At 38.4% G+C, this 26,331-nt stretch overlaps 1 protein-coding gene across 5 annotated transcripts in view; it reads right to left on the bottom strand.

Annotated features, from left to right (window-relative positions):
* The window catches only part of vav3b (vav 3 guanine nucleotide exchange factor b), a 69,815-nt gene that overhangs the window by 6,140 nt on the left and 37,344 nt on the right, over positions 1 to 26,331 (bottom strand). For all 5 annotated transcript variants that reach the window (XM_077225280.1, XM_077225289.1, XM_077225304.1 and 2 more), the window contains exons 17-25: positions 20,459 to 20,550; positions 16,960 to 16,982; positions 16,558 to 16,591; positions 10,859 to 10,989; positions 8,154 to 8,219; positions 7,322 to 7,356; positions 7,098 to 7,214; positions 5,774 to 5,861; positions 3,870 to 3,978 (exon numbers count right to left, since the gene is read on the bottom strand). In XM_077225280.1, the coding sequence (XP_077081395.1) occupies positions 3,870 to 3,978; positions 5,774 to 5,861; positions 7,098 to 7,214; positions 7,322 to 7,356; positions 8,154 to 8,219; positions 10,859 to 10,989; positions 16,558 to 16,591; positions 16,960 to 16,982; positions 20,459 to 20,550 (695 nt within the window). The remainder of the gene's footprint in view (positions 1 to 3,869; positions 3,979 to 5,773; positions 5,862 to 7,097; positions 7,215 to 7,321; positions 7,357 to 8,153; positions 8,220 to 10,858; positions 10,990 to 16,557; positions 16,592 to 16,959; positions 16,983 to 20,458; positions 20,551 to 26,331) is intronic.

Below are 26,331 nucleotides of genomic sequence, written 5' to 3'. Positions count from 1 at the left end.
AACAAATATTTTATATACATTTTTTTTACACAAATACGTTTTTAATTTTAATAATAATATTTGTAAAAAGTACATTTTACAAACTTTTATTTTGACACAAGACCTATGACAATAGTTTTTCTACAAGACCTATGACAAGCAGTATTACCAATGTTTAAGAACAAATTGACCCCAGCATGTTTCCTGTCATGGTTTATTTAGCAGAACACACTGTACAATATTGTACATGTGTTGAATACAAACCACAACTGTAACAAACAGATGCTTTATTAACACCTCTAAAGTGCATGTAACTGTTATAGAAAGTATATTTCTTTCTTCCTATACATTCAAGTTATAAAAGAAATGTAAACAGAAACACAAAATGTGCTTCGTGAGTTGCGTGCACACACGCAAGGACTCTCGCTCCCTCTCTGTTCCTCTCGAGCTCTAGATTTCGGGAGATTTGAACTAATTTGCGGACATCAGGGAGCCGCTATCAATATGCGGGAGACTCCCGGAGACTTATTGTTGTTCTTATTATAATTTAGGGGGCTTAGGAACATTTTGGGGTAGCTTCAGCCCACCTAAAATAGCAATGTCCCTGGTTGGTGGTGCAGGCTTGAACGGAGTGCAGCTACTGTCCGTCATCTTACTGTTTTGGTAAAGCGCGTCTTTTACAACGCTGAACGCTCTCACTAGAGTGTTGCCCACAGCGCCGCCACTGGCCGTTGGGCTGAATCGATTCATAGGATTTGATGAATCGATATTGAATTGAGAAACAAATAATTGCAATGCATTGATGAATCGATATTTTTACCCAGCCCAAATTAAACCGTGAAATGCTTGAGAAGTGAACCTTCATAGCAGCTCTGGACAGTTCACGTGGACTGTCCATAGTGAGATGGCAAACACTGAAAATACCACAAGCAATACACAGCCTTTTTAGCAACACACCCGATCATCTCTAGAAGAAATAGAATATCGAAAAATTATTGCCCAGTCCTATTTTGGACCCCATTGACTTTTATTGTATGGACAAAAAAGGACTGAGACATTTCTCAAAACGTCTACTTTCATGTTTCACAGAAGGAAGAAAGTCAAAGAGGATGGAACAACATGTGAGTGAGTAAATGATCACAGAAAAGACCAAAATCTGGACTACATACAGCCAAATGGACTACTATTATGGACTACTTACTAAATTATTGGGGCAGAGGTGGGTGGGATATAAAAACAGAAGAAAAAGTCTTGGAAGAGTTTTGGAATTTCATTTGCAACCCATTCCTATATTTTTCAAGATGTTGTTTTCTCTCTCTAGGTGTTATGATAGCTTTTGCCAAGTGCGTGCTCCTGGCCCTGTCACTGGCGCAGCTGTGATACCGTTCATACATAGCACGAGTCCTGTTACCATCTGAACGCCCATCTGAGCATCCAGGACTTTCTAATATGTAAACTAGCAAATGTCAGATCCACAATATGTTTGCCTTCCTGCTTTGCATCTCCTCTGGGGGGAACGAAGCAGTGGATGATAAGCCAACTACTTTTTCCTGTGACACTGCAGTTATCGTGCAGTTATTCACACGTTTGATATCTATGCATGATTGAAACCGAAGCGATATCTGTATTGCAAATAACTTTTCTCACACTAGTGTATAAAACCTAACACTGGTATCTCCCTTTGTGTTCAACGTGTTTACCAAACCCTCTGCGCCTTCAGACGTGTCAGCGCACACACGGTCACTGATCTGTTGACGCAGTTGTACGTGTTTGCATCAAGGGCCTGGATTTTCTGCTGCAGTTTGTGAAAGGATGCGTTACCGAGATTGGCAGTCGAGTATAAACACCTGTAATAAGCCGAGGATACTGACGAAAAAAGGACAAATAGATCAGCGAAACCCCCAATTTACAATCCCCACAATCCCGTTCTTTATATCAATAGAGCTGTACTTGTTCGCTTAGCCCTTTTCCACGTGACACATCTCTCTGTTCAATAAAGCTGACTTTCCATGTCTCCACTAGTTGCCCTTTCATTTCTCAGTGCAGGGACTGTTTTTTTTTTCTTCTTCTTTCAACTGCGAGAGAGAAAATCAGCCAAGTCCCCACAGGTGAGGCGAAGCTTAGCATCCATCATGGCTTTTTCCTGTAATTCAAACCAAACTGTCATGTTGTGTCAGGGAGATTGCCGGTGCTACTTGAGTCTTGTTTAGCAGAGTCCTCTCTCTTGCTGCGTCGCCTGAAGCAGGAGCTGCAGAGCCAGACACAAACAGCCTTTTCCCTGCTGCCAGGTGCCGAGTGTGTACGGCTCGCTTCACAGTATCTGTCTGTCTCTTTGAGGAGCCATCTTGGGCAATGAGAGCTGGAGTAAAGACGTACGTTTTTCCTATGAAAGCAACACGTGTGCATGCACACTTTACATTTTCACCCAACGACCAGCATGCCAAGTGTTTAACATTCATATTTAATCAAAAGAGTCAGAGAGGTGTCAGGACATAGCTAAAAATACCTCCTGTACGCAAACTATGCCTCCTGCCATTAAAAGAGGACCTTTCTGTAGTTCACACTGGTGATTTTAATCGCTGGAGGTCAACAGGCTGCTAGTACACGTTCCTGATGCTGGATGAAGTTACTGCGTAACTGGCCGTAACTCTCTGACAAAGAAGATGTCTTTCTAATGTGGCAACTATTCTAAAGACTAACGTTCTGCAAGGGAAAAATTCTGTATGTTTGCATATAAATTACAGCCGTGCTTAAAGTAGTACTTAGAATGTTACAGTAGGCATGGAGGGCTGTTTGTCATTTCGAGGGAAGAACTAAGTTGACACCTGCTCTCACACCAATTGTGAACTATCTGTACTTCCCTCCAGGTACAGGAAGATCTGGGAGGTATAAATTTTGGGTGAACCAAGGTACAGTATTAGTTAGCTTATGGATTTGTTTGATAAAGAGGGATTGATGTCTTTTTACCGATTAAAAAACTATAGTCTGAAAGATACCTCATAATCTAAAACACTAACAGAAGTTATATATATTAAAAAAATACTATTTCAGACAGTCAGGGAGTGAGTCTGTTATACAATGTTCCTAATGCTACATCTGAGGTAAATGTAGTTCTGAATTCTAGACTTGCTTTGAGAGGGAACTTTTTGTCTCTATAAGTGAAGAAGAACGTGGAAGTATTTGGAAATATGCTAAATGTATTTCGGTATGTAATCGTGCTAAAGCTATAGAGTTCAAAATTGTACATAGGATGCATATTTCACCAAACCATAGACAAACATTTAACAATAAACCTTTCACCTCTATGCCTTAAGTGCAAAACACAAATTGATACACTCACTCACTGTCTTTGATCATGTAATCAGTTACAAATATATTGGGCCAAGATAGTTTCTGAAATGAGTAATATCTTTGATAAGGAGTTGGTATTGGATACTTTATTTTTTAACCTTGGTTTGCCTGATAAAGCTTTGATTTTATCAAAAGAAAAGAAGACTGTATAATCTTCTTACTTTTGAAGCTAGGAAAAAAACATTTTACTGAGGTGGATAAGTGACAACACTCCAGGTTGGCACAAGATTTTGATGGAACTAATCCCACTGGAATATTTAACTTGACTAGTTAATGGTCAGCCAGGGCAGATTTATAGTGTCTGGAAGGCCTATATCAATAATCTAGGGAGTGAATTGTCAACTATTCTGCTGAAGGGTTTTCCCATTCATGTGCCTCAAGTGAATTTATAATGGTTTTGAGCTTGTGATATACTGCAGTTATATATTTAGTGTATTTATTTATTTATGTTTTTACTTGATTATATTTACCTTGATTACCTTATTTTTTACCCTTTGAAATGAATGAATCTCAAATGAATCTGAAGGAAATGTACTAACCAACAGTTCTGAGTCCACTACTGAGCTCCTTATACGGCATCTGCAGAGTCGTGTCCAGTGTACGGAAACCCTCTTTCAGAGAGTGCTGTTTGTAATATTCAACCAGTCCCTGGACAGAAACATCACACGTTTAAAAGCTTATTATAGGGATTCTCAAAAAAAATTGCCAGCTAAAATGAGAATTAAAGTTGATATGTCAAAAATGTAACAACACATCTGCATGTTCACGGTTCTATGATTTCGGTTAATGGTCAAATCCATGTCGAAGGGCTCAAAATTTACTTTTTTACTTGGTAGCACTGGTGCTCCCAACTCATTGTGTTGGAGCACCACAATTTATATATATTAAAATATTCCTTTTATTTGAAAACAACACACGTTTTGTAGAGAAATGAATGTGGTAGCAATGCACTGGTCATGATCTTTCATTGCCAATTCCATTTTGTTTTTGTTTGGTTTTTTACAAGCAAATTATCCAATTCCGATACCGGCTACTGATTTTTGTCTTCGTTTAAGCAAATTTATCAGTTGTTTATTTGCTCTATAACAGGCCAAACTGGCCTTAAAAATTAATAAATAAAAACATCTGTAGCTTTTTGAAATTAGAGGGAATCACTGCATTTTAATCACGATCCAAACAAAGAGACACATATGTAGCATGAGCAGTTGTTTTGATTTAAATTAGATTGCATAATTTCAAGACTTATACAGAATGGTCTGACTTTAGCTTTGTGAAATTATGTTGCATAAGACACACCTGCACAAAACAAATACAGATGGACTGAATGAAAATGCAAATTCACTCTCGGAATACTATTCTGAAGACAGTCAGTTTCCTTCAGAGATACATTTATATAAACCCCCACCCCAATTTATTATTTATATTTTTCTTTCTATATTTCGAGCCTCACGGACAGTGTTTGGTATTTTCTCTGCTGTGAGTCTGCACTCTTCTCTTTCCGCCCGTGTTCATCGTGTCCCATATCTCTGGCCTGTGTTAACGTCCTGTTAACAGACGCAATATTTTCACACAAATTTGCAATGCAGTTTTTGTGCAAGTCCGGAATAGAGATTAGCCAAATTGAAACTATAAACCGGCCGTTTTCGCAAACGTTTTTTTGTGTGTTTAAAGAACAAACAGGCAGTTTCCGATTTTGGTCGACCAGTGCATTTGTAGAGAAAAGGTCGCACCACAACAATTATTTGCACTTTCACAAATGCTCCCAAAATAAATTTTGAAGTCACACAGATTACATTTCAGGATCATATGCGACCAAAATGGTGGCAATTTCCAGCCTTGTGTAGGAAAAATTCGTTTTTTGTGAGATTTTTCAACAGTGGAATTTTAGTTTGTATCTTAGTGGAACAGCTAAAATTGCTTATAAATGCTCACAGTTAAAAGGATCTGTATCTAGCAACACTTACAAAAACATAAGTATATGGTTTTATGGATATGTACCATGACATTACTATGTATTATTTTATGTACACTAAAGTACCATGATATATGAATTGGTAATCATTTAGTACTATGGAATACATCAAAGCTTTACCATCCTTGTTACATGCTGTCACCACAGTATTTTTGGGAAAATACTGTGAAAACTTTTTTGGGAAAATACTGGGAAATCTTTATCATTTAAAAAGAAAATGTAGCAAGGTTGCAGTAGTATTGGTGTCTCTAATGGATTAATAGCTGGACCCATGTTATTAATTATGCTAATGAAATACAGGATTATGCAGATCAGCAAATGTTCTGGTTTTACGATAAAAAAAGCTCAGGTCTCTGCAGCACAGATAGCGACATTGAATTATAGTACCCTACATATGTATTCATACGGTTATGATAAATAGAGCAAATGCTGATGAAGACCATTGCTTCTGTGCAACTCAAACCCACTTACTAATACAGTCTTGAACGTCCTGCTTTCAGCAATGTAGAAGAAGCCCTCCTTAGTGAGGATCTTAATGTGCTTCACATCGTTGTTGTACCTGCAGATGGCAGAGAATCATTGCAACCATTCCAGGATTGTCAGTACTTCCACTTCCAATTTATCTCAAAGGAGTTTTCCCTGGGAATGGGCTGATAAACAAAATTTAAGCCAAGACATATCTTTTTATTTATGGAGCACATTAAAAACAAGTGCATACTAAAATGCTTTAAATGTGCAATTAAAACACTTTTAACACCTAAGATAGGAAAGTTCACCCAAAAAATGACATGAGGGTGAGTAAATCATTTTCATTTTTGGGTGAACTATCCCGTTAATTCTGGATCTAAAGAAGGCAGGAGAAGATGTAATGTCCAGTGGCATGTTTTTCCATGACCTTGGACCAGCTATAGAAAAAACACAATCCCTTTAAAGTTTAAATGTGAGCTTCCTATAACATAAGTCTAACGGTCACCAGCTGGAGTGCCCTTGAGAGCCACCAGAGGGCACTCAACATCAGACTATTGTCATTCCCTCACAAACTACATCTCCCACAACTCACTGCCCGGACTCTTCATCCATTATCACATTCACCTGTGTCTCATTATCTTGTTTAGCTCACCCCATAATAAGCACGGTTTTCTCATTCATTATCTGCGAAGTCTTGTTGAGTGTTACACTGCAATTCCAAGCATTCTCCTGGTTTTTCTTCATCTTGGTTTTCAATCTTCTGTCTGGTTTTCTTGGTTTCCTCTGTTTTTGCCTGTGCCCGTGTTATTGTTATACTGATTACCCGGTGTTTATGACCTTTGCTCGTTTTCGACTACGATTGTTTCAATAAAACTGCATTTGGATCCTCAACCTTCTTGTCTCTGAGCAGTTCGTGACAATAAGGATGTGGAATTATTCTGTCAGTATCTGACCGCAGGTAAACAAACCCACAGGACCTAAAACCCCACAATAAAGAGGACAAAATGTTTCGACAGAGAACCTGTGATTGGTTTAGGCATGAGACAAGCAACTATAAAATGTCTGAGGTAATAAAACCCACACTGCACATGTAGTGTGATAACTCACTGACCACGTCCATGCTACACAATGAGCTGTATGCTAATTTTTTATGCATTATGTATTGGGTTGCGTCGAGGGAAATGCATGAAGAAAGCTAAGCTTTGCATGCAAAAGAATGTTCGTGCAAGAACCTTATCGACCATCAGTCATTCCAATTTTATGTGCAATAAAAACACACTTGAACGATCAAATAAACAGTAAGAAGTGGTATAATAGCTAGACGTACTTGATGCTGATGGCATACTCTCTGCTCTCCCGACTCCTGTATCGCACCAGGTAGGTGCTGTTCTCTCTCTCCATGAGCTCAGACTCTGCGTGGTGCCTCTCTATGGGCCCAGCGAACCTGCTCGCACAAGCCAACATGCATATGGCTCAGCACATGTAGTCATGCAGGTTATTTTATGTGTCATATAGATATTGGAGTAAATGTGGTTAAACATTTAGACTTACCAGGGTTGGGCTGAATAGTCGACTGTCCTGGGTACCTGAGTATGGGACACATTACAAACAATGTCATGCATATATACACTACCAATTATACCCATTTATGGTGACGTATTAGTTTTGTTGACAAATATAATTTATTAGTATTATTAATACTTTTGTATATTTTTGAATGGATGAGATTGACTGGATAGTGAATCTATCTATCCATCCATCCATCCATCCATCCATCCATCCATCATCTATCTATCCATCCATCCATAGAGTGTGAAACTCTCCATATATTCAGTTTCATTCCATATATTCGAGTTTCATTCAATATATATTTGTTCCATTCCATATAATCAGTTTCATTCCATATAATGAGTTTCATTCCATAAATTCAGTTTCATTCCATATATTCAAGTTAAATTCCATTCCATATATTCAGTTTCATTCACTCAAACTTCATATTATAAATACAATAATTTCCTGAATGTCATACCATAAGTGTATATATAGAAATTGTAGACAAACATAAATTTATATATATTTATATTTTATACATTACTCCAGTAATGTAATCCCATTATGCCAGTCTTCAGTGTCACATGATCCTTTATAATTCATTCTAATATACTGTTTTGGTGCTCAAGATTTAAAAAAAAAAGGTTTTATCAATGTTGAAAACAGTTTTAGAAAACAGCTTTTTGTTGCTGTTGAAATCGTGATAAACAATTTTCCTCAGGATTTTTTGATGACTAAAAAGTTAAAAATAACATATTTAATTAATTAAAATTAAAATACTAATCAACAGCATTAAAATTATTGTGCAAGTCATCCAAATAATCATACTTACACATGGACAGGGCTTGACTGCATCACTTGGAAAGAAGCCGATCTCTTGCGTTGTCAGGATTTTGCCCTGCCAGGAAGTGTGGTTGTTAATTGCATTATATTTGCCTTGAGGCGATGCTCGCCCCTCCCTTTTGCTTTAATAAATCTAAGACAATTAGCTCACAACAAGCAGTGAATCTCATTTAGAGCCACAGTTAATTACTGTTCAGCCCCTACCCACGGTTAAACTCCGTTACGCATCAGAATGAAAGCATCACCTAATGCTGAATAATCATACAGCTTACACAGCAGAACCTCGTGAATCATGACACTCGCCAATAAGCCATTGTTTGATATTGCTGCTCCGAGCATATTTGGATTTATGAATTACATTAGACCTGAGTTTCATATTATGTCCTCACGCAAAAGATTGTATTGAGCAATCGCAGCCCGGATGCCAGTTTTAAAATAGGCTCATTTCTTGCATGGCTTCAGCCATAATTATCTGTATATTTTTGGATAAAAACAGACAATTCCCCCCAACTCAGTATCAAACAACAGCTGGGAGGTTATAATGCACTGTGAACATGGCGGAACCAAGTGCCAAAATTTAGCAGCCTATGACTGATTGTGAGTTTGGCTGAAGGTTTGACTGAGGGTGTAATGAGGATCTTCTCAAACAACTATACTGAAAATATATATACTTTTCTTTCTAGGCTCCCTTTAAGATCATCTCTAACTAGTATGAAATTAATTTCAGAAAAATGCACCTCTACCACAAATTAAATTGGAGTCCCAAACTGGAACTGTATTCATGATTTATTTGGCTTAATAATGTTTCGCCGTAGCTTTTGAAAGCCCTTTATATTTGTTATGCCACAGATAAGCGTATGATAAAGATTAAACTTATTACCCCATTAGAGTAAACAGTTGGCAGCCTAAAGGATCAAATTAAATTACAGTGATCGATTGCACTGCTCTGGCAACGGGACAGAGATAATTGTCTTCCAGTAACATGGGAGATGGATGCTTAGTGCTCTGTAATTCCATTCTTTGGTGTCATGGGACCCTGAAGATTTAGTAGCCTTATTAAGAGTTAAGTGTCGTTTCACACAAGATAAAATAAACCAGTGATGTGCATTATCATTCAATAGTACCGCTTCTCGCTCCCCTCTATGACCTGCCAAGTGCGTGAAGAACCTCGGCTGACATGTACGTCTAGCCACTGCCTGTCGCAGTCTGTTGGCTTGGTAAATCTCTTGGCATCCATTTTTGACATGTAGGTGTTTTTTTTTAACCTCTGTGTGCTATCAGGCAGAAATAGCCCAGCATAAAGCCAGGGAAATCTCGCTAAGTGTTTATTCCCTGCCGAGCTGCTTGAGTCACGTCGGCCAGATTGGAGCAACACCAGGAGGAAGATGAGGTTTTAGTGCCACCATAAACCATAGAGAAAAAGAGTCACAACAGCTTGGCATGAGCCAGAAATAAATAACACAGGAACAGTCTCTGTGACAATAAGCTTGAGACAAAACTGCAATGCTGAAACATGCCTGAACAAAGACTGTGCTCTGCAGTCAAAATATCTGACGGCGCATTTAGGTATCAGTGCGGTAAAATATTGTTTTTAGTGACTATTCAATGTAACATTTTTAAGTTATACTAAAGTTGTGTTGAATTAGGTTGAGTCAGGGTTATTATTGTTTAAAAACTAAAACCATAAAAAAAATCCATTACTTTAAAGTGATAGTTCACCCAAAAATGAAAATTCTGTCAGTAATTACTCACCCTCATGTTGTTCCAACCCCGTAAGACTTTCGTTCATTTTCAGAACACAAAATAAGATATTTTTGATGAAATCTGAGAGCTGGATCACTCCTCCATAGGCTTCTAAGGGATTGAAACTTTCCAGCCCCGAAAAGTTATTAAAGACATCGTTAAAATAGTCCAAGTGACTACAGTGACTCAATCTTAAGTTTATCAAGCGACGAGAATACTTTTTGTGCGCAAAAAAACCCCAAAATAAGGACTTAATTTAAACTATTAATTTCCTTCTCTGTGGGCCTCGAGAGAGTTCAAGTAGTGTAATACCGTAGTGCTTCTGTGTTGAGGAGTGATCCAGCTCAGATTTATTCAAAAATATCTTAATTTGTGTTCCGAAGATGAACGAAGGTCTTACGGGGTTGGAACAACATGAGGGTGAGTAAATACTGACAGAATTTTCATGTTTGGGTGAACTATCCCTTTAAATAAAATGGAAGTTGAAACAAAATATACAAAAACCTAAACATATATTATTTCAGCTAGTAGCCAAAGCAACATTTCTCATTTTCATTTAGTTTAACTTGATGTACTTAAATAACTAAAACTGTAAAACATATATAAAAACCACATAGACATATTTTTAAACTATAAAAACTAATGTCAAAAACATACAACAAAATTACTAAAACTTTAAATCAAATAAAAATGAAACTAAATAAAAATATAAAAATAAAAACTAATTCAAAATGTTTATTAAAACTATAATAGTATCTCATTCTTCCATCTATCCTCTTCCACTTATCCGAGGCCGGGTCGCGAGGGCGTCGAGGGCCCTTATATCTGTATAAAAGGTTATGTGTGCCCTGTTTGCTTTGAGTTGTGATGTTGTGATCAAGCTTCAGGGTCCCATGACACCACAGAATACAATTCAGCTATAAAGTTTTTAAATACTGCACTTTATCTGACCTGCCACCAGGAGCTGTGAGGATCAGCACAGATGACCTCTATGACATCACCAATCTGAGCATTCAGCGGCAGCCCACCCTGAGGACTAGGGACCCCAAAATAATCTCTGATGACCAGCATTTTTGGCAAACCTGTAAAAACAAAATTTAACATAAAATCAAAATTGGCCCTATACCTAAACCAGGTTTCTTGTCTTATTTTGCATGCTTCATTTGTGTAGATATTTCCAAAGAAAAGATTTTAGATCACTTCTGTCTTTTTTTGCTAATATCACCAAACCCTTTTATTTTTCAACCACCTCACGCTGGTACTTAATGCCCACTTTCAATCAATTCCCAATGGAAAGGAGTGTGGCGACGAGGCGTAACGGCTCCGTTCTCTCTTTCAGGGAACGGGGGTTACATTAGTAACCTAGACATTCCCTATCAGTCAGTCACGTTCAATGTTACGTCAGAACTAAACTGCCGAATTGGGATCCCTAAGAAAAACACCACAATCCAGCGCCTTGTGTAAGCACCACAAGCATCTTCACAGTACAGAGACTAGCGACATTCAGCAAGAAAGTCGCTGGCAGTGTGAATGGGGCTTCAGACGAGATCCCAATTCATCTGTTCAGTTCCGACGTAACGTCGATTGTGACTGACTGATAGGGAACTATGGAAAAGGACAAGTTACGCGTTTTTATAAAACAGAGAGAAATTAGGCAAAATACACCTGAATGTACATTTCTCCCCAAAGACAAAAAGCAAACAACAACAAAAAGCCAGAAAAAATAGCCCCCAAAGCAGTTAAGAAAAGTGTTTACCAATTTGCTTATGATACACTTATTAATGAATGCTTAGTGGCCTCTAATAAACAGTTTATGGAAATGAATTTCACATCAAGCAACACAACCACTGATTTTGCTCCTATACAGCAGGAGCTAAGTGGATGGCCATTCCAACCCAAAGCAAATGTCAAATAAACTGGGGAAGCTGGGGAGTTATGTTCTGTTTTGGTCAGGTTTCTTTGTGTTTTGATTCTGCCTTCCTTGTCTGCTAGTTTGACCCAGTTTCTCAGTTTGTTTGATTAGTCGTAAAGTTCAAATGTCATTTCATTAATTAGCTCATTAGTTCCCTTTATTTGCTTCAAGTATTTATACCCTGTTCTCCTTCATGCCATGTCCGTTCTAGTCAGGACTATGTTGTGTTAGTTGGGTGTTATCTCCCTTATCTCCTGAGCTTTTGTCATTAAAGACATCTTCACTGTGCGATTCATACCAACAACCAAACCATGACAGCCCTGAAGCCTTAGAGAGAGGCTGTTGGGTTCTTCTAGCATAAAATAGCTCCTTAGCATCCAGTCTATAAACTTGTTGTTTTTAATACTGCCAAGCAGACCGTAAAAAATCCGTTGTTTTACATGTATTGGAGAGTTCTATGGAGATCTAAACCACTAGAATGAACTGACTGAATGATTTTGACTGAAAGCCAAATTTATGAGGCTTTTTCAAATAATTAATTCAGTTGATTTAAAGTGCCCCTATTATGGTTTTCTGAATACTCCCTTTCCTGCATTGTGTAATATAGCTGTTTTGTGAAAGTACACGTTCTACAAAGTTGTAAAGTCGAAAGTGCACGATAAATAAAGTTGTTGTCTCCCAAAAGAAAGAATCAACTTTGAACCGACAATACGAGTCGTTTGTGTTTTGAATCCTACTGTGCGATGGTTCTACGTCACTAAAAAGACATTCACATAATGCCCGCCTATGTTGTACGTTGTCCACCCGCCAACAACTTGACCAGCCCATAACCCGTCATTTTACTGACGACGAATTCTCAAATCTCTGAGTTTAACGCGGGACTCACAAAACGCTTTCTCTTGAAAGATGGGTCAGTATATTTGGACTAACGTGCTCCTCAGAATCACAACCTGTATGTATGATTAATTATTGATAGGTTGTAGGTCTCCGGCTAACTGGCTAGCTCACATTATTACTGTCTTACTGAAATACTACTGCAAATCAGTTGTGGGCCCCTATTACCTACAACTGTGTCTATGAAGATTGTCTGTCGTTCTTACTACTTTGAGTAAAGATAAAGGGTGGAACAATATTTGTTTTGCAAACTTTAATGTTAAATCAGTAATTCAAGTTAGTCCTGGGCTAATGTATGTACCGTTATTGATACAGTTAATGCAGTTCCTGTATGTGCACCACAATAAATTAGAAATATACACACACATCAATTTATTGATGGATGTACACTTGTTAATGCTGATAGTGAGGAATTACAGTCGCAACCTCTCATAATGTACCTCAAAATGAGTAGTGTATCACTGAGAAACATCCTGCTCAGGTTGTCCTTGCAATGGAGGTTCGGGTGGAATTACTAGTTCTTCCAATGTTTCATCATCGAACTCACACTCTGATTGATATGGTAAAATCAACATCAACGTTACAGTCTATACAATGTGTACAAGCGCTGAGGACTGAGGAAGCCTCCTGAGCTGAAGATCAGTTATGGTAATGTGCCTTATGACACGCGCTGTAAGCAGTAAACCAATCACAACAGACTGAGCCATCTGGCCAATCAGAGCAGTATAAGCTTACGGAAAGGAGGGATTTAGAGAGACTAATTCATCCAACGAGTCGGTTGAGATTCATTGAACAATGTGGTGATGTGCACTGTATATTATGAGAAAATTAAAGGTTTTTTTGACTTTTGATGTATGTAAGCCAGTTGTAGGAGACCTCTAAAAACAAAATTAGGAAACTTTAAAATAGCATAATAGAAGCACTTTAAATATGACCATTATATGTATGCATGTATGTAGACATATGTGTATGTAAATGTATTTTCACTACTATTCAAAAGAATGGGGTAAGATTTGTTTAATGTTTTTCAACAGAATTTCAGCAGACATTACTACGACATCATACTCTATTTAAGCTGAGGTGTTTTGTATCATGAACAATAAAATGGCAGCAGCAATAACTAAGGTGTAATGAGACCACTACTGACTGTCAGACACGCAGAGGAGTTTTCCTGCCATTACAGCCCATTGAATTGACCCTGGCAGCTCTGACTGGTGCTCAGCGGACCTTGCCTGAAGGTAACTAAAAGGACACACATATTTGACATCCCAGGTGTTTTATATGGTGTTAACCGGGAGTGTCAAATTTGTGAAAAAATTCTTAAAACCACAAGCGGCGATACAAGTACAGTTTTCTCAAAGCATATCTGTGGAAGAGAAAAGTGTGGCAGTTAGTGATCCTGAAACAACTCATCAATGTAAGAATTAAGAGAATTTCCCATGTGTTCTTTAACTTATAACTTGACTTGTTATCTTCAATGTACCAATGTACCAATGAACCAAGGACAAGGAGATGTTCCACCTGCTGAAATTGGTGTGAACATTAGATTTCCTGAAGAAAGAATCCATTTACGGATGTGTTCATATTACAACTTCTCAATAAAGCACTCAATCAGCTGTAGTTACTGATAAGTACAATGTTGTAGAAATGAATGTTCCCATTAATACGATCAAATGTGCCAGAGCAATTTATTTTTCAATCCATTACAAAGAACTGCGTAGATAATGAAGATAATAAAACTGCTTCAACTGTGAGCTACTATCACTTTGGCTGTCAGCACACTTGAGCTTCTATAAAAGTAACAAGTTGGTCAAAACACTGTTAAATCAGAAATTAATCATTCTAATTAAACAGCAGTAAAATGAGCAGGGCCATTTTGTTTTTTTATCTATAATGCAATGTTTTTGACCACTTCTTCCTCCCATCAACATGAACACACCCCTTCAGCACTTTAGGATTGTTATTTAGTCCCAAAAGAGCAAAAAAAACTGCAGCAATTTTGAAAATCAGCACTTGTTAAAGCTGAGCATGAAGTTTCACAATTCTGAAAATAAAATGATGTGGCAGTGTTTTTGGAGTAAAATGAAAAGCTCTCCTGACTGTTTACAAGTAATACTTCTGAAAATGACAAAACACATAACAAGGTTGCCACACAGTTGCCAAAACTTGACTTGCAATGTTTAATGCGTCCTTGCTAAATAAAAGTATGAATTTCTTCATAAATATTAATTTATTTATTTATTCATTTTGTAATATTTATATATCGTAAAACTTCAAATAATAGCCCAGGCTTTTATTTTCCCAAATCGTCGAACTGCACTGGCTTGTATATGAGACAGGCCTTTATAATTTAGTGTTGAGATGTTGTTCATTGCGATGTTGTTCCTAGAGTCTCTAATCTCAAAAAATCTCCAAATGCTCCACGTGAAACTGCGGTCTTCCGACCTTATACTATCGTGACAATTGATTTTGATTAATATGCGTGAGGGAGAGAGAGCAAGACAGCGCTCGTGTTGTTTGAAGACGTGAGAGTGCGCGCGCGCGGCCGGGACGCACTGTCCGCGCTGTCTGCCCTGTCAAGCGCAGCAGTCATTCTATTACATCACTCACCGATCAAAAAAGGCTTTGGCGAGACACAAATTTGCTTTGGCGGCCGCCAAAAAGCGGACGAACTGACGGGTTTTAGAAGATTAAATATAATTGAAACTAAAAAACAGACCCGGCCTCTACTTTGAGACCGGCCTTTATTTACCCAAACCTGTCGCCACACCAGGCGTGTAAAAGAGACAGGCGTCTATTTGGGTCTCGGCTATTATTTGAAGTTTTACGGTATATATATATAATATATATATACACACACACACACACATTTAATAATTTATTTAATCTCTTTATAACTTAAAAGTCTCATATGATTTGTGATGTGGTTCTGAGAATGATCATATGTAAATCCTTGCAGAATAATCTACAATCGGGTTTTTTGGGGGTTTTTTGGTGGTAAATGCTTTCAACAAAATTTACAAAACACAAAAACACGAAAGACTGTCCACATTAAATAAATGGTTATAACTGTATAACTGTGTTTTTTAAATTATAGTTTTAGATATTTTTTATTAATATACATATTATATATTATGTGATCATTCTCATTCAATAAATTATGTATTTATTATATTAAATTATTGCATTTTTTTAACTTTTTTTATTTAATATACAGACTTTTTTGCATTGATAAGACCGTAAATAGACCCAAGGTGAATGGAGAGATAGCAAGGGAAAGGGATTGTGATATGTCTCAGACTTTACCAGGCTCATATAAAGCTCACAAATCTCACACACCATGCTAAACTGTTGCTCTGTGGACTTAAAAATATTTGTTCTAAAATAAATAATTTAAACAGGTGTGGGAAGGAGCTGAGTCAGACTGCTAATAGTAAACATGAAGTTGACAGGTCCATGGAGTTTATTCCAACACTAGGTTAAAATTTAGATGAATGTACTTTCTTTATGTTTCTCACCATTTTTGATATCCCTATTTGGTCTTCACTAGATCATTTTAAATGGTCCCGAGGTGTAACAAATTAAATTTGAAAAGTGCATATAATGTATTAAAAGGTCAAAAAAGCGAGTACTGCTGATTAAAATAGTCTGATGATAAACTGTATTGTTATTATCTGGAACGGCCACATTGATCTGAATTAACAGAATGACTAAGTTCCCCGAGCTCCCAGAAGACTATATAGAGCAACAAATGTTTAAAATAGAGCACATAAAAGACCTTTACAGCAGTTTTGAAAACGTCCCAATCTATATACAGAAGCATTCTGAAGACAAAGACACCTACCTGGGTCTTCTTGTTTCCGAGGTGTTGTCTTTCTCTGTGAAATAAGAGAGGAGAGAGAATATCATTAACAGATTCTATGCAATATGAACACACTCAGCTATTATTATCTACTTTTAGCAACACAGGTAAAAATAGTCAAAATGATTTTACACACTGACACAAAGAAACGATCTAACAATGATTCTGTCATTCCTATTTAAGACAGCATTCTGTCAGTACGGTAAACATACATTTAAAGGACAATAAAACATACTTCAGCCTGCATTACACAATAATTTTCCTCCACTTTCAAATATACATAGAGGAAGATTTTATATCACAGTCTGGAAATGGCATGCACTATGTTTGAAGTGTACAGTATGGACAGTCAGTTTAGATTAAGATTAATGTTGGTTATCTCACCTGTGCTTTTTGAACAGCAACATCTGAGATCATAATGAGAGAGAGAAAGAAAACTGTGAAGGCAGCAAAAGGCTGTACATGCACAAATTACAATTCTGTGGCATTATATTGAGTATTATAGACATTTTCAGCTAGCAAGTAGGTCTCATATCTAGAGAGCCACACTAAACGGAATTTTCACACAAAACATGTTTTTGCCTTTTTAAAAGCGTGTAGCACAGGGCGAATGGAATAGAAAAAAAAGGTCTAGAGATGAGGTGAACTTCTTTTTACTCTCCCAGACACCAAACAACTATCTTTATTGCTGGATATGATCCTCGCAACAACAACAAAATAATAATAATAATAATACTCTTAAACTGGAAATCTTTATACTCATTTTGTTTCAAAACTTACTGTATTTCAATGAAATCCTTAATGTTATACGACTGGAGGGTATTTTCTTTTTTTATTTGTTTATTTGTAGGTTTTTAGGCCAAACTCACATCATTAATTTCAAACTGTATGGCAGTACTTTCTGGATTTCCCCAGTTCTGTATAATAGACCTTTATGTAAAGTTCTCTATGGCTATGCCTTTCTATGCCAATGTTAGCCCATTTGTTATGTTCTTGTTTATTTATTTTTTTATTTAGCTACTCGTGTTATTGTTTCTATAGTCATACTCCTTGTTTTGTGTGTTATCTTAAAAACTTACAATAAAAATGTTTAAAGGGGACCTATTATGCAAAATTCACTTTTGCATGGTGTTTGGACATAAATGTGTGATGGCAGTGTGTGTACACAACCACCCTGCAGTGATAAAAATCCACCCACTCCTTTTTTTTAAATCCCCATTAATCATAATCAGTGTCTCCCAACGACCTGTTTTCAGAATGCGGCTTTAGTGACGTCACTAAGCCACAGGCCCCGCCTACGAGTGTTGACAGACACTGCCGTTCTAACATAGAACCGCCCTGATCGAGTTCACAGTGAGTTGAGAGTTGTATATCCGCCATTGCTGCACTGATGAGAATGTCTCCCAAGCGCTGTCGGTGTTGTGTAGCTGGATGTATTAATCCTTATAGCTCTATTTATTTACTGGAGCGATAGGCCTAACGTTATTGATCATGGCAGTAATGAAAGTGAGAGCGCGCACTTTATTGCAGTTCATAGGAGTTGTTTTTTCGGATATAAAGTTTACCAGTTTATTAAGCACCCCCTGAAAAGGTGTTTATATATTTGTTTAGTGTTAGTTGTAACGAGTGTTTTTTGTACATCGCTGTGTACTGTATGTTGATGAAAATGAAAGGGAGAGGGAGAGAGTTTATGGATAAGAATTTAGTGCGGACTTCTTATACAGTGTTTTTCCAGCTCTTACAGTGTTTTTCTGGAGTAAAATTGACGCTTCATCTTTTGTGTGGTGTACAATAAACTTTATTTAACTCATTAGTATATATTTGGCCAACATTCGGACGCGTTCTGCAACAACAGGCTTGTACTAATAGTTGATAAAAGCAAGATGGAAAAATAAGTTAACCGTAACCTTGGGTCTATTTACGGTCTTATCGATAACCGTAATTAAACTAGACTATACCTGTTCTATTTCCATACAGCATACTGGCTCTGTGGGCATTATTGTCCGTATCCGGGTCGAAATGAACACGGCTACTGAGAGTTTTTGTTTTGAGATTACCATTCCGTGAGGCTTCAGTTTCCGGCTGATGGATTACCCCAAAGCCTGGCCACTCCCTATTAAGTCCTTTCGTACCGAATTTTGGTTGTAGTTCCACCAGAGTTCCACTAGGGGGCGATCGACCTGAGTGCAAAATGAATAGGAGTCTATGGAGCTAGACGGCTAAATTTACTTTAACATTTTACATTTATCTGATGCTTTTATCCAAAGCGACTTACAATTGCTATATATGTCAGAGGTTGCATGCCTCTGGAGCAACTAGGGGTTAAGTTTCTTGCTCAGGGACACATTGGTGTCGCACAGTGGATTCGAACCCGGGTCTCTCACACCAAAGACATGTGTCTTATCCACTGTGCCATCACCACCAATTGCACAATATGTGTAATTGGTGCACCCGATTGGACTAGAGAAATCTCAGATTTGATTGTAGATTTTGCAAGTTTAACATGGGTTATAGGTTGAAAGTTGAATGAACGAGTACTTATGTCCTTTCGATTTCTTACAGGTTGAGTTGTTGTTGCCCATTACACGCTAGCATTCTGCTAATGAACGCTGATTGGTCAGTGAAGGACTGATTACGACCAGAGATACCGCTTGAGATGGCATCGTGGCATCTGAAGCGGGACCAGAATATGTGTGTATTTTCGGCGTGGTCTTTTAAAACAACAAAACAAAAACTCTTCTAGCACATGTATTTACCTGTGTCAGCTGTGTTCTCGATGCCTCGAGAGAAAAGAAAGTGCAGAGCGCGAAAGCACCAAAGTGACTGAAGGATTGCCTTAAAGCAGTATCTCTGATGGAACGATATGTATGACGTCATTGACATTTTAAAAGACTTTTTAAAGCAAATGAGTGACTCTAAAAAATCTAACACCCAGCAATGAGTAATTTCTTTGCATCTCCTTCGAATACAACAATCAAATTACTAGACAAAAAATTATATCCTGAGAAAAGGGGATTTTGAGGGGTATAGCTCCATAGACCTCCATTCATTCTGCACTCGTCCTGTGAGGGCCCTCATATGGAACCAAAGTGGAACTACAACCAGTTCAGAACCCGGAAGTTTACTGAGTGAAAGTTCTCCACATATTAGACATTCTCTGATTACTCCCTTGGATTTTCCTGACAAGGAGCGCGAGCTCATGAGGCTCCGCCCTCTGGGCCGGCAGCAGCAGCTCATCTGCATTTAAAGGGATACACACTAAAATGGTGCGTTTTTCTGAGCCCCAAAATGTGACAATTTAAACATGCTGTAAAAATTATCTGTTGGGTATTTTGAGCTAAAACTTCACATAAACACTCTGGGGACATAAGATAATTATTTTACATCTTCTGAAAAGGGACATAAGAGGTCCCAATTAACTTTTAACTTGTGCACCATGTTTTTGGACATAAGTGCAGTGGTCAAAATGTTTGCATAGAAAAATAAAGGAAAAGGGAAATGCAGCAGAATGCAAAAACATTGGCCCTTGAGGATGTGGTACATGCCTGAATTCTGACCTTTTATTCTTATAGTAAGGGAATATTTAAGCTCTGCATTACCTATAGACTATGGCATGACAGTTACATTACAACATACACTGAAATATTTATGTTAAGTCTAAAAAGCCAAGAGCCTGACATGATAAAGAATCTGAAATCATCTGGGTATCAATTCCAGTATAATTCTGTGAACAGTGTGTGGGGGTTGCTGTTGAGCATATACGGGAAACCAGGTTGGAATTTATATTAGGAAGTGTGATTGTGTTTGTCGCTCTCTCTCTCTCTTTATCTTTTTTTGTCAAATATGAAATGCCAACATGGAGAAGCTCTTTATTGACCATTACCTGCCCTTCCACAGGCTCCTAGTCTTCCCAGACAGCCCTTATGAGCCCCGTTTCCACATTTAGTACAAAGATAGCCTTGGTTAAAAATTCCCCTGAAAAGCATGAGGATAGAAAAGGTCACATGGGTCAACGCTGACTTTTATTGATTTACATACATGTACCTTACATGACTATCACAGACCCCATTAAATTGACTTTTAGGCCATGTCATTTAGCTTCAATAGACCTTAGTCAGGGTAGCATCATATTTAATTTTTGACAGAAAAAAAGAAGGCTTTGAGGGACATAAGTACAATTTGTTCAATGGATTGTAAATGATTGTAATTCATCATTGCTGATGAAACAGATAAAACACAAAACTTTCAATAGATAAAAACTCCATAAACATGTTCCAGGACCTTTGTACAGTGCATGTCATTGTAAAGACTGTAAAGGCCCGTTCACACCAAGAATGATAACTATAAAGATAACTATATTAGCGTCCACAACAACATACATTAACTTTCTGTTCATTACAAGTGAGCGCTGCTGTTTTGTCATCTACCATTTTAAATGCTCAAGCGCTTTAAAGCAGGATGGATTCTGATTGTCTGTCAATGTTTTTGGCTGACTTGAGGGAGACCGACAAAGTCAGTTTCCTAAACTACCCTGTGTCCCAGACCGGTCTCTTCGGCGACCCTGTCGAGAACTTCGCTCTGCAGTTCTCGGCTGTACAAAAGCAGACTGAGGCGATCAGACACATCCTGCCGCGACGATCAGCTGCTGCCTCCACCCCATCGCTTGTGGTCCCTTAGTCTACTCGTTGCCAGGGGCGTCCTCCTGCATCTGCCCCTGTTCTCGTGCCGCAGCAGCAGCTTCCACCTAAGCGGCGCCGAGGATCCAGTCGCAGACAGGCTGCCTGTCCAGGCCCCCGCCAAGAGGGGCGGCAAAGCCAGGGGTAAGTGGCCCTGGGACGGGCGACCCGGAGATGGATGGGACTGCTCTCCAGGAGATAGTGACCGCACCGCTCCCTCCCCCGGAAGAGAGCTGGGTGGAAAATCTTTTGTTCCCTTTTTTTTGTGTTCTGGCGCTGGCCTTAAAACCAGCAGTACCCAAATTTTCAATAAAAGAGCAGTTTCTACCATCTCTGGGTCCGAAGAGGGCCAGGAGAGCAGTGGGAGTACAGAATCCTCACCACTCTGATTTAGCCAGCGGGCAGCAGCGTGCAGTTCGAGAACGCATCCCAATCCGCCTCCTTCGAATGCATCCGTCCCCGAGATTGGATTGCGATCGAATTGAAGGACGCGTACTTTCAGGTCTCGATTCTTCCTCGACACAGGCAATTTCTGGGCTTTGTTTTCGAGGGTCGAGCAGATCAGTACAAGGTCCTGTCCTTCAGGCTGTCCTTGTCTCCCCGTGTCTTCACGAAAGTCACGAAGGGGGCCCTTGTTCCCATGAGAGAACAGGGCGTTTGCATCCTCAACTATCTCACACTAGCACACTCTCGAGATCAGTTATGCGAACACAGGGACTTCGTGCTCAGATACCTCAGCCAGTTGGGCCTTCAGATCAAACTGGGAAAAGAGAAAACTCTGCCCCGTGCAGAGGATCTCTTTTCTCGGTATGGAGTTAGATTCGGTCGTACAGACAGCGCGCCTCAAAGAGGAACGCGCTCGGTCGGTGCTGAACTGCCTGAATACGTTCAAAGGCAGGACAGTGGTCCCACTGAGATTCTTTCAGAGGCTCCTGGGGCATATGACAGCAGCGGTAACACCGCTCGGGCTGATCAATATGCTTCAGCACTGGCGTCACGGCTTAGTCCCGAGATGGGTGTGGCATGACGGCATTCACCAAGTGACAATCACACCGGCATGCCACCAGACCTTCTGCCTGTGGTCAGACCCCTCGTTCCTGAGGACAGGAATCCAGACATGCTGTGGTGTTCACAGATGCCTCTGCCACCGGCTGGGGTGCCACGTACAAGGGGCATGCAGCCCCTAACTGGATTGGCACATCAACTGCCTCGAGTTGCTAGTAATACGTCTCGCTCTGAGCCGCTTAAAAAGGCCGCTACATGGCAGGGACATGCTGGTCCATACGGACAACACTGCGACCGTTACGTACATCAACCGACAAGGTGGTCTACGCTCCCATCGCATGTCACAAATTGCCTCCGAAAAAATATGCGTTTCCCCCAGTGAGCCTACTTTCACAGACCCTGTGCAAAGCAAGGGAGGACGAGAAGCAGGTCCTTCTGATAGCTCTCTATTGCCCCACCTGGACCTGTTTCCCAGAACTCATGCTCCTCGTGACAGTCTCTCACTGGCCCATTCCTCTGTGGACGGACCTTCTGACTCAGAGACGGGGCACCCAATAGCACCCGCGTCCGGACCTCTGGAAACTCCATGTGTGGTCCCTGGACGGGACGCAGAGGTTCTAGGGGACTTACCACCAGAGGTTCTTAACCCTCTGGGGTCGACAAATGCGCCGGCGCGTTTTGCTCGATTTTTTTCACATAGCAAGAAAATAGACTTAAAATACTCTGTCATTTTTGGTCATACAGACTTAAGAAATATAAAAAAATAAACTGTTGAATGTGTATTTTTTATGTGTCCACTTACAATCGAAATAAAACATTGTGCTTTTGTAAAATAAAGAAAATAAACAGGGTGTGCTTTCTGTCTCCTCTCCATCTCCGTTAACCTTTTTTCTGGAGCACGTCTCTAAACTTAAACAAAACTCAGCGAATACTATTCACCCAAGCATGAGCAATATATCTTTATAATCATTTAAGTTTGTACTTTTAAAATATCTAATTCAAAAATAAAATAAATATTCTTTTATATTCTTTATGTAATCAATAAAAAAAGAGAGAGGTGTCAGCCGATCTCATTATCGTTCTCTCAGCTCATTATTCTGCTAATGTGTCACGCCCACAGAGAGAGCGCGCTATTCAGACGCAAATGATCTGAAGCGACACATGCAAATGTGTCAACGCCCCATATAAACGGGATATCACGACAACTTTAATCATCAGATTAATGTTCTATTAATCTGAGGAATAATCCTGGGAATAATCCTGGGAAATTTACCTCAGAACATGTGCTGATTTATTTTCATTTCGAGGAGTGACGGATCTAGCCGAGAATTGTGAGCAGCCTAAGTTTTTTATTCTTGTGCTTTGTTCTAATGTGCGATATGGAATAGTGTTTGTAAACGCAAAAAGACTGTTTAAATTTTAATCACGTTTCTGTGTGTCGATGAATTAACGACACAGATGGGCGCTGTTGTTTATGTTTAGCCTACTATGTTACAGATGAAATATGAAAGACAACATTTCGTAGTTTTGGATAGATTATAAAGTTTTTATTCTAAAATATCTAATACATTTTTTGTTATCCAGTTTCTGCTCATATGTTAAATATATAGTAGGCTATGTTCTGTCAAAAATACTCATCAACTAAGATGTTATTATAGTGTTTGTTCCAATGTAAGCTATATCAAACTAATGAATCCTTAACTTTAAAATATGTATGATAAAATGTATTGGCCTCGTTTAAAAAGAATACTTTATAAGAAATTTATGGGAAAAGACCATTTTCTTTTCAAGATGTTTCCAACTCTAACTTTGAACAAATTCTGTAGAATGGCCCATATAGCCTATTTGAACAGGATTTGTCTCCAGGAATGACTATGTACTAAAAATGTGCTTTTGACTTTCATTTATATTTGGATTATATATATATACACTGCCGTTCAAAAGTTTGGGGTCGGTACGATTTTTAATGTTTTTAAAAGAGGTCACTTATGCTCACCAATGCTGTATTTATTTCATTAAAAATACAACAAAAAAACAGTAATATAGTGAAATATTATTACAATTTAAAATAACTGTTTTCGAATTTAATATATTTTAAAATATTATTTATTCCTGTGATCAAAGCTGAATTTTCAGCATCATTACTCCAGTCTTCAGTCACATGATCCTTCAGAAATCATTCTAATATGAGGATTTCATGCTCAAGAAACATTTATGATTATGATCAATGGTGAAAACAGTTGTGTACCATTTTTTTTAGGATTATTTGAAATATAATCTTTTGAAACTTTATAAATGTCTTTACTGTCACTTTTGATCAATTTAATTCCTCCTTGATGAATAAAAGTATTGATTTATTTTATTTATTTCCCCCCAAAAATAAAATAAAATACTTTCTGACCCCAAAGTTTTGAATGGTAGTGTTACAAAAGATTCTATTTCAGATAAATGCTGTTCTTTTGAACTTTCTATTTACCAAAGAATCCTGAAATAAAAATGTAAATAACTGTTTTCAGCATTGATAATAATGGGAAATGTTTCTTGAGCATCAAATCAGCATATTAGAATGATTTCTGAAGGATCATGTTACACTGAAGACTGGAGTAATGATGCTGAAAATTCAACTTTAAAATCACAGGAATAAATTATATTCTAAAATATATTAAAATCGAAAACAGTTACTTTAAATTGTAATAATATTTCACAATATTACAGATTTTTGTTGTATTTTTAATTAAATAAAAACAGCATTTAGTGAGCATAAGTGACTTCTTTTAAAAACATTAACAATCGTACCGACCCCAAACTTTTGAACGGCAGTGTGTGTGTGTATATATATATATATATATATATATATATATATATAATCTTTCTTTTTCTTTTTTTTTCCTCCTCAAATTCTTTCTTGTGTGATACACCTGAATGAAAGGTTGATTATGCCCATTGTCTTCTCAGGTGTGAATTATTCATGATAGGGGTTGGGCCGTTCACGCCCACACGCATATTGCGTTTCCAAACAAAAAGTGTTTTAAAAAATTTAAATCAATGAATTGTTTTATGTGAATGATTAGCCAGGATGATTTTCAGATCATTTTGAAGCAAAAACTCTAGGCCACAACAGCCATTAGTCAAAAGTATTTTGGACACATATTTAGTATGTGTTTTGTGGCCTTATTTTAGAAAATTTAATTAGTGTTTATCAATAACCATGCATAAACAATATTCTCTCAAAAATACAAACATGTACATACATGTTGCTCACATATTATGGTAGCCCTGTTTGTGCTAAATAGAGTGTAATTACACCTTTGCCATTAATATGTTTATAAGCAACTGAAAAAAGCAAAATGTCAAGGCATGTCAAAACATCTCAAGCGCCCCAAAAACACCTTAGACCCCAGACGTACTTAACACCATCACTTCTGCGCGGGCGCCATTTACGAGACGTGCGTACGCCTTGAAGTGGAACCTGTTCTTCAATTGATGTTCTTCTCGCCGAAGATGTTAGATAGGGTCCGTGCTTTCCTTCTTGCAGCAAAGGTTGGAGCGGAGGCTGTCTCCCTCCACCCTCAAAGTACATGCTGCCGCTATTTCAGCTTATCACAACCACATAGATGGCAAAACAGTAGGAAAGCACGACCTGGTCGTCAGGTTCCTTAGGGGGGCGAGACGGTTAAACCCTCCTCACCCCGTACCTTACCCTCTTGGGACCTTTCCCTGGTGCTCCAAACACTCTAGGATGCTCCCTTTGAGCCTTTGCATTTAGCAGACTTATAGCTTCTCTCCATGAAGACTTTGCTGCTGGTTGCACTGGCCTCTATCAAAAGAGTGCCTAGAGTTCGGGCCAGATGACAACCATGTTGTACTGAGACCCCCGGCCTGGCTATGTGCCCAAGGTTCCTACCACTCCCTTCAGGGAATGAGGGTTACCATACGTAACCGAGATGTTTCTATGCGAAAGCAAAAGCAGCACATTATTTGCCCTTCCGAAAGTGGAAACAATTAGATTTATTTACAACAATCCGGAACAGTACAACCCAAATGTTCATGGGTGTGCAGCGCAGTTTCCTGATGT

The sequence above is a fragment of the Siphateles boraxobius genome, unplaced genomic scaffold (assembly GCF_051911475.1).
Source record: "Siphateles boraxobius isolate OS27281-9 unplaced genomic scaffold, OSU_SipBor_1 1, whole genome shotgun sequence".
Classification (NCBI taxonomy): Eukaryota; Metazoa; Chordata; class Actinopteri; order Cypriniformes; family Leuciscidae; genus Siphateles; species Siphateles boraxobius.
Note: the sequence above shows the minus strand (reverse complement) of the source record. Positions and strands in the feature narration are given on the sequence as shown.